General features: G+C 43.5%; 1 protein-coding gene across 3 annotated transcripts in view; it reads left to right on the top strand.

Annotated features, from left to right (window-relative positions):
• TRIO (trio Rho guanine nucleotide exchange factor) overlaps window positions 1–14389 on the top strand; it is a 4034553-nt gene that overhangs the window by 223676 nt on the left and 3796488 nt on the right. For all 3 annotated transcript variants that reach the window (XM_078687660.1, XM_078687659.1, XM_078687661.1), the window contains exon 3: window positions 3986–4100. In XM_078687660.1, the coding sequence (XP_078543786.1) occupies window positions 3986–4100 (115 nt within the window). The remainder of the gene's footprint in view (window positions 1–3985; window positions 4101–14389) is intronic.

The following is a 14389-nucleotide window of genomic DNA, read 5'->3' as shown; positions in this document are numbered from 1 at the left end:
GCCCGTGAAACTTTCGTGCTTCACATAGCGAACACCCGTACAGAGGTGCAGACCCTTTTAAATACAGATTCGACTTTGCATTTCAGCAAGATTACCCATTCATTTCCATGCAGCAGGAGGCCCATAGGAATGAAGGTGCAATTTGCGATTAGCAATTACCTCATCGCAAATTACGAATTTTTCCGACGGTGCAGGGGTGTCTCAAGAACACCCTGCTGCACCCCTGAAAAAAAAATTTGGGGTCATATGGCGCACATAAATTTTGAAAACATTCCTTTACCTCAAAAACGATTTTCAACTCATAATTTGAAAACACTGCACATGGGGAAATGACTTAAAATGTCCTTAAGACACATAAAAGCATTTTTTGATTGCCTTTGCAGCATGTTTCAGTCACCTTTAACATGCCTATGTAACGGAAACATTCAAAATCTAAATTTGCCATGCACAGGTGGGAGCATATTTACAAGCAATTTGCTCCACAGACAAACTTCTTACATTGAAATGGGAAAAATAACATCAGAGACTCTCAATTACCTTATAAAGAAGCAGACACCATTATGTCCTTCTCATCAATATTAAAACCATTGCTTTTTCTCAAAAACGATTTACAAGTCATAATTTGAAAACACTCCACAGCTCCTATGCACATAAAAGCCCTGTCAGTACTAATACTTCACATTTTCTCCAATTACAATTTCTCAAAGAAACAAAATCTATTTGTGAAACACTTGAGACAAAGCAACATTTGAAAAACACAACTTTCTTCATAATTTTCTCCTTAAAGCACACTATTTTCTATCTAAATTAAAGAAATTTTTTCTCACCTTAGCAAATACTTTGAGTTTCAAAACAGTCTCAGAAACACACCAATTTGTCTTCAGCAGAGCAAAAGGTATGCACTCCAGAGTCTGCAGCTATCAAAAGCACAGAAATGCTGTAATTCCTCACACAGATCTCTCATGTCACCCAATCAAAACTCTTCCCTCACTTTTTTTCAAAGCAAAACCCTTCCCCCCTCTGCCCCCTCTCTGCTTTTTCTGCATAGCAACCACCTCTTGCAAGACCTCTCACACAACAATGTTGCAATTGAACTCTGAACTCTCAGTGCACCTGCATATCCAGAGCATTCTTTCATTTAATGATTTTTTCTTCGCCACTCAAAATACATCTTTCAACGAACTCATCCATGCACACTAACTTTCTGTTTTCAGCAATCAAAATCCACCAATCACTCTTACTGCTTCATTAACACAGAAACTCCTCAGTTTTTTTCATTTTACACTCTCATTTTTTCAACTGCCATTTCATTGCCACACTTCATCTGACTGCAGGAGAACCTTCTCTCGCCATGTTTTCTGTCTGGATTGTTGGACATAGCTACATCTATTGGGCTCAAAGGTACGCTGAAAACAGGAATTTACCTAACCTCAATTTACAAGATGTGGAAATTAAGTGGTTTGGCCACAGAGGATTAAAATGTCACCAATTGATACCATTGGTGAAAACCTTTATGCATTTGCCAAAACCTGACCTGTTAATTGTGCACTGTGGAGGTAATGATTTGGGCACTTTGACTGGGGTAGGTCTGGAAATGCTTTTAAAGGACACCTTTGAGCAATTGATGGCACTTTTTCCTCAGACTGCCTTGGTATATTCAAATATATGCCAAAGACAGAAATGGAGGTGGTCGAACCAATTTTGTCCACAAATTGAGAAATCGAGGAAGCATGTAAACAAATCTGTTTCAGCTTACATGAGAGACCATGGAATGGGCTCCCTGTACAACAATAACTTGCGTTACTACATGCAAGATATCTACAGAGCAGATGGAGTTCACTTCTCAGATGAGGGCAACAGAGTTTTCACTCTGAATTTAAGACTGTGCATTGGTACCTACTTATAAGTACCTAAATGTACCATAAACCCAAAAGCTCTTCTCAGAGCTACCCTACATCTGATCACTCACAATTATTATTTTACTCTAACTTTTTTCACTAATTTTCAAGAAAGTACGCTCCCCAGACCGCTTCCCGGTTCGCGAACCGGGCGCACTCCACGCAAAAAAACTAAAAAAACGGTATATTTTTTTTTTGCCCTGCGAGACCCTTTCAAAGCCTCCACATCAAACCTAGGGGGTCAGGGAGGATCTACTATGCCCCCTTATGGTCATTTGCCCCTTCGCTTTGGCCTCCTCTTGTCTCTCGATCCTACCGAGAGACAAGATGGCGGCCGCTACGGACTGTTTGGAATGTTTACAGACGCCGAAAAACCAATCAGCTTCGCAAACCTCCGTAACGCGAAAAGTACGAGAAGCGGAGCGCTGTTACAGATATATATCTTTTTTTGAACGTTAATTTCTCAAAATCCACTAGAGCACATATATTGAGACCTAGCAAAGGCACATCGGGCTACCAGTCCCTACAATTTTGCCAAGTTTCGTGCAAATCCATTCAGCCGTTCGATTATTATTATTATTATTATTTTTTTTGCCCCGCGGGGCCCTTTTAAAACCTCCACATCAAACGTAGGGGGTCACCGACGATCTACTATTCCCCCTTATGGTCATTTGCCCCTTCGCTTTGGCCTCCTCTTGTCTCTTGATCCTACCGAGAGACAAGATGGCGGCCGCTACGGACTGTTTGGAATGTTTACAGACGCCGGAGAGCCAATCAGCTTCGCTTCGCAAAGCTCCGTAACGCGAAAAGTACGCGAAGCGGTGCGCTGTTACAGATATATATCTTTTTTTGAACGTTAATTTCTCAAAATCCACTGGAGCACATATATTGAGATCTAGCAAAGGCACATCGGGCTACCAGTCCCTACAATTTTGCCAACTTTCGTGCAAATCCATTCAGCTGTTCGATTATTATTTTTATTTTTTTTTGCCCCGCGGGGCCCTTTTAAAACCTCCACATCAAACCTAGGGGGTGAGCGACAATGTACTATGCCCCCTTATGGTCATTTGCCCCTTCGCTTCGGCCTCCTCTTGTCTCTCGATCCTACCGAGAGACAAGATGGCGGCCGCTACGGACTGTTTGGAATGTTGACAGACGCCGGAGAACCAATCAGCTTCGCTTCACAAAGCTCCGTTGCGCGACAAGTACGCGTCCTGGGCCGCTGCCCGGTCCGCTGTTACAGATATATATCTTTTTTTAAACGTTAATTTCTCAAAATCCACTGGAGCACATATATTGAGACCTACAAAAGGCACATCGGGCTACCAGTCCCTACAATTTTGCCAAGTTTCGTGCAAATCCATTCAGCCGTTCGGGCTAAAAGTGAGGCCAACCGCCCTATGGAAATTAACATGGGAAAAATGCGTTTTGGGACCCCCCTTTTTTCTCGGCTCCCCCTTGACGAACCCCCCCAGAATTTTCAGGGGCTGCTCAGAAACAAAATGTGGCATTTTCCTGAAAATTTCAGCCAATTCCGTCCACAAACGCCAAAGTTATTAGACATAGAATTTTCAAAAAACCCATAGAGAAAAAATCCTAACTATATATACCTACTGGCGACCGCCAGTAGGTAATATATATATATATAATGTAAAATAAATGCACACATAAAAACAAGCACGTTTCAATTATTCATGGACTTTGTCTCAGTCATGACCTTGGGTATTCGTGCCTACCACAACTATTATTCTGTAGCCTAGGCAACCACTTCATTCGCTATTTATTAATTTAAAGAACAGTGGAAAGAGTTCAAGAAGTTATCTGCAGTTTATAGTCTCAAGCTGAGTTTGAGAGTATCTTGTATCCAGCAGCATGTTGCGTTAAAATTGTATTTCAGGTTTTTAGTGAGAATTGATGTCCTGCTGCCTGCAAAAATGATTTTGTGAGCACGTTTTTGCAATGCGTTATGTTCCCCTAAATGTAGTATTGAAGACCAGTCCAAATAGAAGTATTTGTTAGCATTCATCATTTGATTGTTCACTGTCGCCTGTGTCCCATGTGTTACATTAATATTTCATTTTTAATAGGTGGCAGAGATAAACGGGGAGGACCCGTCTTGACATTTCCAGCTCGCAGCAACCATGATAGAATACGACATGAAGATCTCAGAAGATTAATGTCGTATCTTGCTTGTGTCCCCAGGTAAATAGTGTTTTTTTTGTTTGTATTTTCTTTTATTATCACCACACTAAGTGGCGTGCCCATTGCAGAAATGTATAAAAGTCACACTGATCATAAAGGATAGAGTGAATAAATGTAGATGACAGGATTTCACTTTTTGTTTTATATTTTGACGAGTATGTAGTGTCACACTTTCTAAGGAATTGTTATTTTGCCTTCAGGAGTTTGGACAAAAAGCCCTGTATGCCTCAGTATGATTAGGCTTCTGCAAGTCCAAATATACTACTTATCAAGGAAGGTGTAACAATATGATGGAAAGTGATACACTCGGTGGCTTGACTTGTGAAGAATGACGTGTAGAAAAGTGTAATTTTGAACATCCAGGCGCGCTCAGATTGTTCCTGAGGTGCACTTTACTCATTTGTAGCTATACTTGGCTATGTGTAGTTCATGCACTATAATCAGTCCCCAAAACTTTTGCAGTTTCTTGTCCCCAGCTAAGTTTATGATGCCTCTTGTCTCTCAAAATAACTAGAGCTATGCAGTCCATATGGGGCAGCTCTGGGTTCCTTAACATATTCTATGGTGTGTTAATTATTGTTTGAAATACTTAATGGAACTTTAATAGAGAAGAGAATAATCTTGTGAAAGTGTTATTATTGCAGGAAACCCCTCAAAAAAGGAGACCTAGTATAAGTACAAGTCTGGACACTCATAAGTGTAAAGATCTTTAACAGCAAAGCTTGTGGAGACGCCCAGATCAAGTTAAGTTATGTTATATGTTATAAAAAGACTTATATCGCACTCAAATACTCTTGAGTGTTCCTTCAAATAGAAAATGTGGGTCGTAGACATCTGCAAAAAAAATTACGCTTTTCAGCATTAATTGGTAAGTAACCTGAATCACTCAAATGAATATGAAAAAATATTACACAAACAGGAATGTCTTAATGTGAGATCAGGGATGGTTCACTCGCCTGGACTATGTCTGTACACCCACTGCCTAGCTTTGTGTTTTTTTTAATCCCTGTTATGGTGACTACTGATGGACTTAAGAAAGATGTGTGCTTCCTATCTCTCCTTCATAATAGGGAGGACATTTCCCTTTCCGCATAAAGTTTCAATTTGGTTAAACGGACCAGGATTAAGCGGAATCTTTCTTTACTAGTTTAATAACCGCCAAACCAGTAAAAAACAGGAAACTACTCAGAACACAATGGGATAAAGTTACAAACCATATGGCACAAAACAATCAATTAAATATTATGCACATCCAAAGATCAGAACACTATCATGTGGCCCGTATACTTTACATTGCAGTCAAATGCTCTGCTCAACTCCAGTCTACTTTGGACTGCTCTTCCTCGGGTGCTTGAATTGGAAAACAAATGTTTTTATTGACCAACATAAACCCATAAACCACTAGGGGCGTAGGTATTATTGCTAGTACAAAACAGTGGTCCCTAATATGCCAATAAAGACAATTTTTGACGCATCCAAATGGAATTTATTCATAAAATACAAAGCAGAGAATGTATTACAAAGACACTTTGGGTGCCAGTGAGTAAAACGTGGTCTTAAACATGATAGACATATGTGATAAAGTGATCACAGTGAGTACCAAATATAAAAGAACAGCACAGCCACTTAATATGATAACAAATATTTTAAAGAGTCTACACCACTGTCGACGTTTCCCTTCCGTTAGAGATACGGGATCCTCATCAAGACACTGAATGGTGGAGATTTAGGGTAGAGCGGAAAATTGCAAGAAAAGAAAGTAAAACAAGCATTTGCAATGCAATAGGTCTCGCATTTACGCAAGTTTGAGCTGTCTGCTTTGTAAATGGCAATGCCTTTAATTTATGTTTTGGTTTTTAAAAACCTAAGCAAAACACATTGTCATTTATAATGCCAATAGCTTCAACTCAATTAAATGAGACCTATTGCATTGCAAATGCTTGTTTCATCCCAGCTACTTAGCGCTGCCCTACATGGGAATTCCTACCTTGAGAATGACAATGCTGTCAAGAACTGGCCATTCCTTCCTGACTTCAGTGACCTTGCATGGCCTCCACTTTTACCCTTACTTTATCAGTACCACAGAATCAGTACTTCGAGGTTATTTCTTGCCCAAATATTCTTCTGGGGGACATTTCCATTGATTTACAACACAGTCAGTAAATCAAGGCCACTACACTGCAAGTCTTTGCTCAGAGGCATGACCAATGGAATAACGTAATATTGTGGCTGCTGCTTTCTCAGAGTATTTGCATATTTTCCACACTTGCCGCATGATTCAGATCTTCTGTAACAATTGCTCTGAGCTTCTTGTCCTTTCAATTTGGTGGTGTTCTAATCATGTCATAACTTTTTGCTGTTGATTTAAAGCAGAAACCCCTTCTCCCTTTTTCATTCACAAACCTATCTCTTTCCTGATACTTTCTCTTACTAGTCCAACTCTTCCTTATAACTAATTTACTTGCTCCACCTGAAGATCTCTGGTTGGTTCTCTCGATTCTTAAATCCCCGATTACCCCCTTTTGTGCCTTTTTTTCTCCTGTTGATACAACTCATTCCCTTCTCTCTTGTACTATGTTTACTTCTTCTGCCTCCATCCTCCACCTTAAGATATGAATTGTCGTCCTTAAATACTCTTCTGCCTTGTTCTCAGCCTTGGAGTAAGTCTGTATGTGTCCTCTTCAATGGACTGGCTTTTCTGGTGCCCCTTTAATGCTCCCCTCCTGGTTATCAGCACTCCTATTTAGAATCCCCTACTGCTCCTCTAGCTGTAAACATTGCAAGATGGATCATGAAATGTATCCAGACATGTAATGTGAAAGCTAAAAGAACTTTGCTTACACCCCCTAGAGCGCATTACACTCGCAAAATAGGGCTACTATGGCCTTCTTAGGGAATATTCTCCTAGCTGACATCTGTTAGGCAGCAACATTGTCTAAACTGCACACATTCACCAAACACTATTGTTTAGAAGTGTTAGCGAGGCAACAAGCTAATGTAGGCCAGGCAGTACTTAAAACACTGTTTTAAATAACTACAACAACTACGGGCTAGCCACCGCTTTGGGAGTATACTGGGTATAGTCTATGCAAAGCATGTGATCTACAGCTCACATGCCTTGAACGAATAATGTTACTTACCCAGTAAGCATCTGTTCATGGTATGTAGAGCTGTAGATTCCCTTACACCCACCAGCCTCCCCGGTCTACTGTATTTGTTGCAGTTCCTATTTTACATACATATGCATGGACATCTCTTCTCTACACTTATTAACTCCATACTCGCCCTCTGCGGTAAAACAATTTAACAATGGAGTTGGTGCCCATGCGCACTATCACCGAAAGGAGGAGTCCCTTTACCTCGTGACTGGAAAGACTTCTTTGAAGAAGAACAACTTGCAAACACCCGGACCCAACACTAGATGGCAGGAGTATGCAAAGCAAGTGAATCTACAGCTATACATACCAAGAACAGATGCGTACTGGGTAAGTAACATTATCCTTAAAAAAGCCTTTAATAATTCACGAATAAAACAAAGGTTACAGGAACTTTATAGTTGGGCTCAGATTTTACATGCACAAAACCGAAGAAATTGAACAATTATTGTTACCTCAACTAACTATAACTTCCACCCCCGCAATAAACTGCTTATGACCTCACATATTACATCACTCAAGACCTAGTCGGTGTGATCACTGATGACCTCTCAAATGACATCACTGATGACATCATACACAGTACAACTCACACATCCACTCACACACCCAAACAGCCACTCTCACACCTTCTCACAGACCCATGCAACACTCACGCATCCACTCACACACCTGTAAAGGCAGTTATACATCCCGTAACACACCCACAAAGCCACTCGTACACCCTCTCGCAGACTCATACAGCCACTGATGCACTCATTCACGCAGCCATATCGCCACTCACACACCCAGAAAACCACTTAAACACTATGAGAGCTACTCACACACCCACTGAGAAACGTATGCGGCCACACACGTACACACATTGACAGATTCACATACCCAGTCAGCTACTCACACACCCATACAGCCACTCACACACCCATACAGCCACTCACATAGCCACTCACACACCCACTAGAGGTACTCACACACCCACTGAGAAATCTATACAGTCACTCACACTCACTGACAGATCCATACAGCCAATGACAGACACACTCACACAGCCATGCAGCCACTCAGACATCCATTCTCACACTGATGCAGACAGTCCCACAGGAACTCAGATAACATGTTAGAAATAGTATCACTTAGTAGTAAAGAAAATATACTAATTTAACATATGTAGTAGCTTAGTATATATCTTTAAATAGAATAAACTTTTATGAAACACTCACACTTGCTGATTTATGTAATCAGTGATGTAATCAGTAATGTAATTTGAGATGTCATCAGTGGTGTCACTGACCATATCATGAGTGATGCAATATGTGAGGTCATAAGCAGTGCATTGTGCACATTATAGTTATGATGTTATTGTTAGGCAATAGAATTAAAGAAACCTTAGAAATTCACTAAAAAACAAAGGTTACATGGACTTTACAGGTTGGTTCGGATTTTACACCCACAAAACCATAGAAATTCAGCAGTTAAAGTTATCTCGAATAACTTTAACTCGGGCCCTGAAGGGAACTATAATCGGTGCCCCCGCCATGCACATCTTTTCATCAATAAATTCTCTGTCAATGTTGCAGTGACCTTATCAATGATATTACAGAAAATGGCATGATTGATGTAATATGTGGGGTAATTAGCAATGCATGGTGAAGGCACGTTGTTACCCTAGGGCATGAGTTATAGTTACTTGAGATAACTTTGACTATAACTGCTGAATTTCTGTAGTTTTGTGTCTGTAAGTTCTAAACCTAACTCTAGAACGTCCCTCTAACCTTTGTTTTTTTTAAGTGAATATATGTGTGTGTGTGTGTGTGTGTGTGTGTGTGTGTGTGTGTGTGTGTGTGTGTGTGTGTGTGTGTGTGTGTGTGTGTGTGTGTGTGTGTATATATATATATATATATATATATATATATATATATATATATATATATATATATATATATATATATATATATATATATATAGTGTTAGTTTGAGAGTAACGTACCTCCCCTCAACACAAAAAGATGCCTTTTTAGGTCGAGCAGCGTAGTCTGCTCGAGACCTTATGTTGCTCGTATCTGGGAATGTGGACAGCAATGTGCCACGCGCTTTTCCTTTCCAGTTTTTACCGCGGGAGCGCGCCTCTCAGACGCGCTTGCGCAGACACGCACACACAGCCCCTGCTTTCGCTTGGCTTGCATGCAAACACGGCGCACACACACACACACACACACACACACACACACAGCCAGCCCCCACCCCCTGCACACACACACACAGGCGCGCGCGCACATACACACGCTGCCGCCCCCCCTGCACACACACATACAGACACACACACGCACGCATACACCCGCCGCAGCACCCAGCCCCCCCCGGCCGCCGCCACCGCCGCCATACAAGCGCAAGCCCCCAAGCCCCACTTACCGCCATTCTAAACTTCTGCAGCCTCCGCAGGGCTCTCCCTCGGGCATGGGAGCCCCGCGTCACCAGCACTGCTTCTCTCCGTGGGCGTGTGCGCGGGCTTCCGAAGACGGAAGTCCCGCCCCATGGAAGGTTTCGGTTTCGCGCACGTCGCCCTGCCGGACTAACCATGCTAGCACGGTCAGATTGCGCTGTAGCCTAATGCGACCCAGATCAGCCCCCGAGGATTAAAGGGGTGCCTTTTGGATGCTGGCCGACGAGGCAGCGCCTTGTTTTCTTCGGGCAAGGGACTGCGAGGTTTGGTTTTAACTGTGTCGGAGCTGGTTTTGCTGGGAGGAGGGGGAAGGAGCCAGGTGCTGGTCCCGCGTTGGCACACTTGTTGCTGCTGCTGTAGTCGGGCAGGATGGCGGGCTGCTGCCTTTCGGCGGAGGAGAAGGAGCAGCACAGGATCAACACGGAGATCGAGCGGCGGATCAAGAAGGACAAGCAGAACGCTCGCCGCAAGCTCAAGCTGCTGCTGCTCGGTAAGTGGCCGCGGGCTTCGAGGCGCTGCTCTGTTACTTTTCGCGTGTCTCGCTGATCCAAGTAAACTCTCTGGAAACACCGAGGCTGCGCCTCCGGCCCTATTTAAATTGTTTATTTCTCTTCCTACTCCATGAGAGTTCTTGTATTCTTTTTAACTTCCCCAAGGCGTTTTTTTTTCTCCCTCTCCTCTTCTACATGGCACTCGTCCTTTTTGAATGTCCTCTTCCCCATGGCACTTCTGTTCTTTATGTATTTATTTGTTTGCCTCGGCCACTCTGTAATACACTCGGTAGCTCTGTCTTTTTATTCTGCTCCAAGGCGGCTTTCTCCTACCCCATTGCACTTTTGTTCTTTCTTTCTGCTTTATGCCCTCTATCTCCATGCTGAGAATGTGAGGCTTTGCACAGAAAGGATCCGTTGTTCCAGTGGCTGGAACCGGTCGGGCAGGGCTGCCCTTGTCACTTCGTGGAGGGCAGCTCAGAGGTGCCTGTAATTGCCCCAGGGCGACAGTGGAACCCGATCCCCGCCTTCGCGGAGCCTCTCACTGGCTCGGCAGAGCTGCTGTGCTGCCTTCCAGGATATTGTAGACGTTGCTGTCGGGGGCTCTTTTACACAGAGTGTTTGTTTCTTTTGCTACAGTCCAATGCTCTGATTTAATTTTAGTTATTAAATGGCTTTGCACGGTCCGACGAAGTCCAGAAGCTAGTGTACCCCAAACCTGCAGTCACACTGTCTGGGTGCGGTGGGGCAGGTTTCTTTCAGTCTGCACAAGTGTCTGTGTATATTGTTTATTCGATCTGCTCGCCTCTGCCATCTTTCCTTGCCTTTTTTATCTCCACTTTCGTTCTCTTGCTGTACTTCTTTCTATTGGCCAACTTACAACATTCTCTTGTTCATCTGTCACTAACTTTGTAGGTGCGTTTGACTAGCATGTACCTTTCAGTTCGTTATGATTCTTTATTTGTTTCCCAGCTTTGGGTGCCCTTTTCCTCTTTTTGTTTGGTGCTTGTCTATCTGTGTTTCATTCTGTGTGTTTATTTTGTTCCTAGTGTCGCTGTCTAATCATGTCTGTGTCACCTTTCACGCTGATCCTGTGTGGCTCTGTCCTTTTCTTTCCTGGTGCTCTCCCTTTCCAGGGCATAGGCCCTGCACGTGCCAGGGCTGTTTATATGATCTGCTAATGAGCCATCCAGTATAACTTTCAAAGCTGTTATCTCTGCCTGTATTTTTTAAAAGTCTCTGACTCTTGGACAGCTGATAGCGACCTTTGATACAGCGCATTGCAGACTCCCACTCATCTCCAGGCGCGCCAAACAGGTGTCTGTGTTACCCGACTCAGTGGTTCTCGATTCTTTGGCATCAGAAAGATGTGACGCTAGTTTAGTCTACAAGTCCCAGGCAAATGTCTCGGGTAATCGCTTTAGTCCACTCAGCTATCCTAGAATATATTTCTCTCTCTCTCACGCTCTTGGTCACTCCCATATCATTCTCCTCTTGCACCCCCCCTTATTAAGTTACACTTCCTTGACTCTCCCCTCCCCTCAGTCTCTCCACTCTCCTCTCCTCTCTCCTCTCCCCTTTCTCCCCTCTCCCCTCTCCTCACTCCCCCCACTCTCCCCTCTCACCACTCTCCCCTCCCTCTCACTTCCATCTCCCCTCTCCTCACTATCCTCACTCTCCCCACTCTCTCCTCTCACACCACTCTCTCCTCTCTCTCCACTCTTCCTATATTTCTGTCTCACTCTCTCCTGCCCCTTCACTGTCTTGGCCTCTCCACTCTTCCTCTATTTCTGTCTCACTCTCTCCTGCCCCTTCACTGTCTTGGCCTCTCCACTCTTCCTCTATTTCTGTCTCACTCTCTCCTGCCCCTTCACTGTCTTGGCCTCTCCACTCTTCCTCTGTTTCCGTTTCACTCTCTCCTGTCCCTTCACTGTCTTGGCCTCTCCACTCTTCCTCAGTTTCCGTTTCACTCTCTCCTGCCCGTTCACTGTATTGGCCTCTCCACTCTTCCTCTATTTCTGTCTCACTCTCTCCTGCCCCTTCACTGTCTTGGCCTCTCGACTCTTCCTCTGTTCCCGTTTCACTCTGTCTTGGCCTCTCCACTCTTCCTCTGTTTCCGTTTCACTCTCTCCTGCCCCTCCACTGTCTTGGCCTCTCCACTCTTCCTCAGTTTCCCTTTCACTCTCTCCTGCCCCTTCACTGTCTTGGCCTCTCCACTCTTCCTCTATTTCTGTCTCTCTCTCTCCTGCCCCTTCACTGTCTTGGCCTATCCACTCTTCCTCAGTTTCCGTTTCACTCTCTCCTGCCCCTTCACTGTCTTGGCCTCTACAATCTTCCTCAGTTTCCGTTTCACTCTCTCCTGCCCCTCCACTGTCTTGGCCTCTCCACTCTTCCTCAGTTTCCCTTTCACTCTCTCCTGCCCCTTCACTGTCTTGGCCTCTCCACTCTTCCTCTATTTCTGTCTCTCTCTCTCCTGCCCCTTCACTGTCTTGGCCTATCCACTCTTCCTCAGTTTCCGTTTCACTCTCTCCTGCCCCTTCACTGTCTTGGCCTCTACAATCTTCCTCAGTTTCCGTTTCACTCTCTCCTGCCCCTTCACTGTCTCCACTCTTCCTCTATTTCTGTCTCACTCTCTCCTGCCCCTTCACTGTCTTGGCCTCTCCACTCTTCCTCTATTTCTGTCTCACTCTCTCCTGCCCCTTCACTGTCTTGTTCTTATTCAGTATGATTTGCTAATCTTAGTTTGCTGTGTGTAATTATATTTTGCTATTGCTCTTGCTCTTGAACTAACTGTTTGATGTAATTGAATCATTGTTTTCAGGCATCCCTGTCCACTTGGATCAAGTAAAATTATCTAAGACTACAACTTCCAGAATCTAGAATAAAAGCCAGAATAAGAGCTAGAATAAAAAAGATGTCCAGATGACATGGGATGACCTGGAAACTCTTGCTCTAATATCAATATAGCACAAAAGCACCCAGTATTTACTTAAGGTATCTGGGGGTGCTCTTTGTTTCCTTTAAACAAATGAATACTCCTACACAAAAGGTTCTGTGAAGTTATCAGAGGTGCTGTAAAGAACAGGTCTTCCATGAGATTCTAGTGCTTTTGAGTTAACAGGTGCTGGCCTTTTGTATATCAACTGTGTGGGTTGTCTAGTGCTAGAAAAGGAGTACAGCCACTAGTGTAAGGATTTCAGCAGTGCCCTGATGCGTTAGGCTTGCGTGATCTCAGAGGTGCTCTTCTGGTGGACATGGATTCTATGGTTTCTCAAATCTAGCAGATGAGCATATCAGTATTGAGGGTTCTCATAAGTTTTGATATTAGCCTACTTGGCTTCTATGATGTCTTCGTGGATGGGGCTTTTAACTAAATTACTTTTTTTGAGGTCCTCAGATGTGCATGGAGTTTGAGGTCATCTGCAGTACCTAGCCTCATATACATAAGCACCTCTATTTGATTTTTCATGGATACATGGGTTCAAGAGTCCCTTGAGGAACTGACCCTGTGTTAACACATTTAGTGGGTTCTCAGTAAAGTATACTATCTATCCTATCTATCCTATCTATCCTATCTATCTATCTATCTATCTATCTATCTATCTATCTATTGTTATTGTTATTGTTAATTCCGGCTTCTATAGCGCCAACTCACCGGCAGGTCTCAAGGCGCTTATGACCGAAAAAGCAACAATTACATGATTGTCAGAAACAAAAAAGCAACATCATGTTTAGACCGGGCACAACGTATCCCTGAACAAAAAGGTTTTTAAAGTTTTTCTGAAACGGAGGAGATTACCCTCTTTACGGAGGGTTTCAGGTAGTTTGTTCCAGATTTTTGGAATCAGAGCAGAGAAAGATCTCCCACCTTTTGTGGCCAGCTTAAACCGAGGGCATACCAACAGCTGTGCATCTGAGGACCTTAATCTCCGTTCCGGATTATATAGCTCCAACCGTTCCTTTATGTACACAGGTGCTTGCCCATAGATTGCCTTATGGGCAATACACAGGCTTTTAAAGACAGACCTTTGTCCAATGGGCAGCCAATGGAGGCTCTGCAACAGTGGAGAGGCATGGGATCGTCTTGGACATTTAAAAATAAGGCGTGCAGCATCGTTTAAAACCACCTGCAATCTACTGATCAGGGTTTTTGGAAGGCCCAGATAAAGGGCATTGCCGTAGTCCAACCTTGAAATTATTGTG

This window comes from Lissotriton helveticus, chromosome 4_1, assembly GCF_964261635.1.
Source record: "Lissotriton helveticus chromosome 4_1, aLisHel1.1, whole genome shotgun sequence".
Lineage (NCBI taxonomy): Eukaryota > Metazoa > Chordata > Amphibia > Caudata > Salamandridae > Lissotriton > Lissotriton helveticus.
The sequence above is the reverse complement of the archived record's forward strand: the minus strand, read 5'-3'. Positions and strand labels throughout refer to the sequence as shown.